At 44.7% G+C, this 2,500-nt stretch overlaps 1 protein-coding gene across 14 annotated transcripts in view; it reads right to left on the bottom strand.

The window, feature by feature from the left end:
- The window catches only part of LOC123510829 (popeye domain-containing protein 3-like), an 88,569-nt gene that overhangs the window by 73,776 nt on the left and 12,293 nt on the right, over window positions 1–2,500 (bottom strand). For all 14 annotated transcript variants that reach the window (XM_045266261.1, XM_045266260.1, XM_045266259.1 and 11 more), the window contains one exon: window positions 173–2,500. This exon is cut by the window's right edge and continues 745 nt beyond it. In XM_045266261.1, the coding sequence (XP_045122196.1) occupies window positions 173–730 (558 nt within the window). In that variant the 5' untranslated portion in view covers window positions 731–2,500. The remainder of the gene's footprint in view (window positions 1–172) is intronic.

Below are 2,500 nucleotides of genomic sequence, written 5' to 3'. Positions count from 1 at the left end.
AATGAAAAACAATAATAACACACACACACACACACACACACACACACACACACACACACACACACACACAGACATACAACTCTTCATTAACTAACTACATTCTCCATACACGGAACATTCTTACACCAAAACCAAACACACACACACACACACACACACACAGAGTACTCACCTGCTCGAGCTCTGGGGTGAACCTGACGGGGCGAAGGTAGTAGCAGATGATGACCACGTGCACCAGGTTGATCAAGACGAAGATCGCGTTCCAGAGAAAGGTATCAAAGGCGCACAGAATTACCCAACCCCAGAGGCTGAAGAACATGCAGCCAATGGTCAGAGTAATACGCAGATAGAGAATGCCGTAGATCCCGTTGGGCGCCAGGTAGGACAAGAAGAGGAAGATATTCGCCAGTTGGAAGTAGATATGGTTGATGGGAAGCCAGCCACTGCATTCTAACCCTTGCCCGTTCTCCATACCACGCATTCTTATCACGTCCCTGATTCCGTAGTTGCTGGGGAACGCTGGCTCGGTCCCACACGGCGCCGGGGACATAGACGAGTGCTCCGGTGAGGCTGTAGTGGCCAAGGGTGTGCCGCTACTGTTGGAGGGCCACAAGGTAGGGCCAGACTGGTTCAATGCTGCCCCCGTGTCTTCCTCCGTCAGGTTCAGGAGAAGCATCGAGGCCATGGTGGTGACAATTGGCTCAAGGATTACTGTGGCGTTCGGGCCCATGGTGGTGGTGACGTGTGGTGATGTGTGGTGATGTGTGGTGATGGGGTGTCACTTAAATGGTTTTTTTCGAGGCTGTTTTGGAAAAGGTTAGGTTTTGGTGGTGAAAGGGAGTGGTGAGTGGTGGTGAGTGGTGATGGTGACTGGTGGTGAAGGTTGTGGTAAGATTATGTCACTTCAGTTGGATTTAAAAGAGGAGGACTGTGAAAATAAAGGTAGGAGTGGGTGATGAAGGTGGTGGTGATGTGATGATGAGTTGTGGTGATGATAGTGATGAGGTTAACTAGCTAGAATTGACTTATAAATGGAAGAGGACAGAATAGATAGGATAAAACTCACCACTAATAGAACAGGACTCGGTAGTGATGAATAGTGATGAATGAGTGATGAGATTATTCAACTAAAACAACAAAACAAATCGAAAAATTAGAGAAAAATAAAAAATAATGAATACGAAACACTAAATTCTCACACACAAAAAAAAAAAAAAATAGAAAAAGGTGATGACAAAGGTAGCGTGTGGTGATGAAGTGGTGATGATGGAATGCGTGGAGAGCGAGGTGGATTAATGGATAAAACTGCCACTACCACAGAGAAAATGAATCACAGGTGGAGGAGGTGGAGGAGGAGGAGGAGGAGGTGGTGGTGTTGGTGGTGGTGGTGAATGGCGGTGGTGATGAAGGAGAAAGGGAGATTACCATGGTTGCAAAAGGCGAAGGAAAGAGGGAGGAAAAGCCAGGGGAAAAATAACAGGGTGAGGAAAATTAATGTAAAAGAGAGGGAGAGAGAGAGAGAGAGAGAGAAAGAGAGGGAAGGAGGGAAGGATGAAGGAAAGAGGGAGAGGGGAAGGGAAAAGAGAAGAGATTAAGGGGAAAAATGGAAAGAAATGCACTGATGAGAGGAGAAGAGGAAAAAGGATGAGAGTAAATATGAACAGGGAGAGAAAGAGAAGGAGAGAAGGATAACTAGTGAAAGCGAAGATAGAGAGAGAGAAAGAAGGTAAACAGGTGAGAGAGGAAGTAAATGAATGAAGACGAGTAAAGAAGGAAGGGAAGAAGAGGAAGAGAGGAAACTGAGCGAAGGAAAGAGAGAAAACAAACAATTCAAAGGAAAATAAACAAGAAAATGATGAAAGAAATGAAGGAAAGAAGGAATGAATAATGAAAGGAAAATAGAAGGAAAGGATGAAGGGGAAAAAATCAAAATGGAGGGAAAAGGAAGGGGAAAAACTGGTACCTCAATCACCACAACACTTCACTCAATCGTCCCCTCACCATACTGCCCTGGTCACCACACACACACACACACACACACACACACACACACACACGCACACACGCAAAATCACTATAACTTTGAGTGCAGACTGACGCTGTTCTTTCTACATTTTTCAAGTTGGCTGGCGGTGAGGAGTCTTCTTCACTTTTATATTGTTACCTCAAGGGATTCCAGTTTTCCAGGGACATATTCCAGGTTTTCCAGTCCCATTTACACCTTTATCTACGGTCTGGATTTGGAATTAAGGTGTGTGGCATCATTTTCTTCATTCCAGCTTTCATTCCAGCATTCCTTACTCGCTCTCGTCTTGTTCCTTTCCAGAGTTCAAGGTGTCTAAGAGTGTCAGTTTCAGTCTCTTTTTGTTCCAGGTCCAAATGTTTTCACTTCCAGTCCTTCCTTCCCCCTTTTCCTCACTTTTTTTTTCTACCTCAAACTTTACTTTTCTTTTTCTGATACTCGTTTTTCTTTCTTCAGTCCCAAATGTCTTCTATTGAG

This window comes from Portunus trituberculatus, chromosome 30 (assembly GCF_017591435.1).
Source record: "Portunus trituberculatus isolate SZX2019 chromosome 30, ASM1759143v1, whole genome shotgun sequence".
NCBI classification, from domain to species: Eukaryota; Metazoa; Arthropoda; class Malacostraca; order Decapoda; family Portunidae; genus Portunus; species Portunus trituberculatus.
The sequence above is the reverse complement of the archived record's forward strand: the minus strand, read 5'-3'. Positions and strand labels throughout refer to the sequence as shown.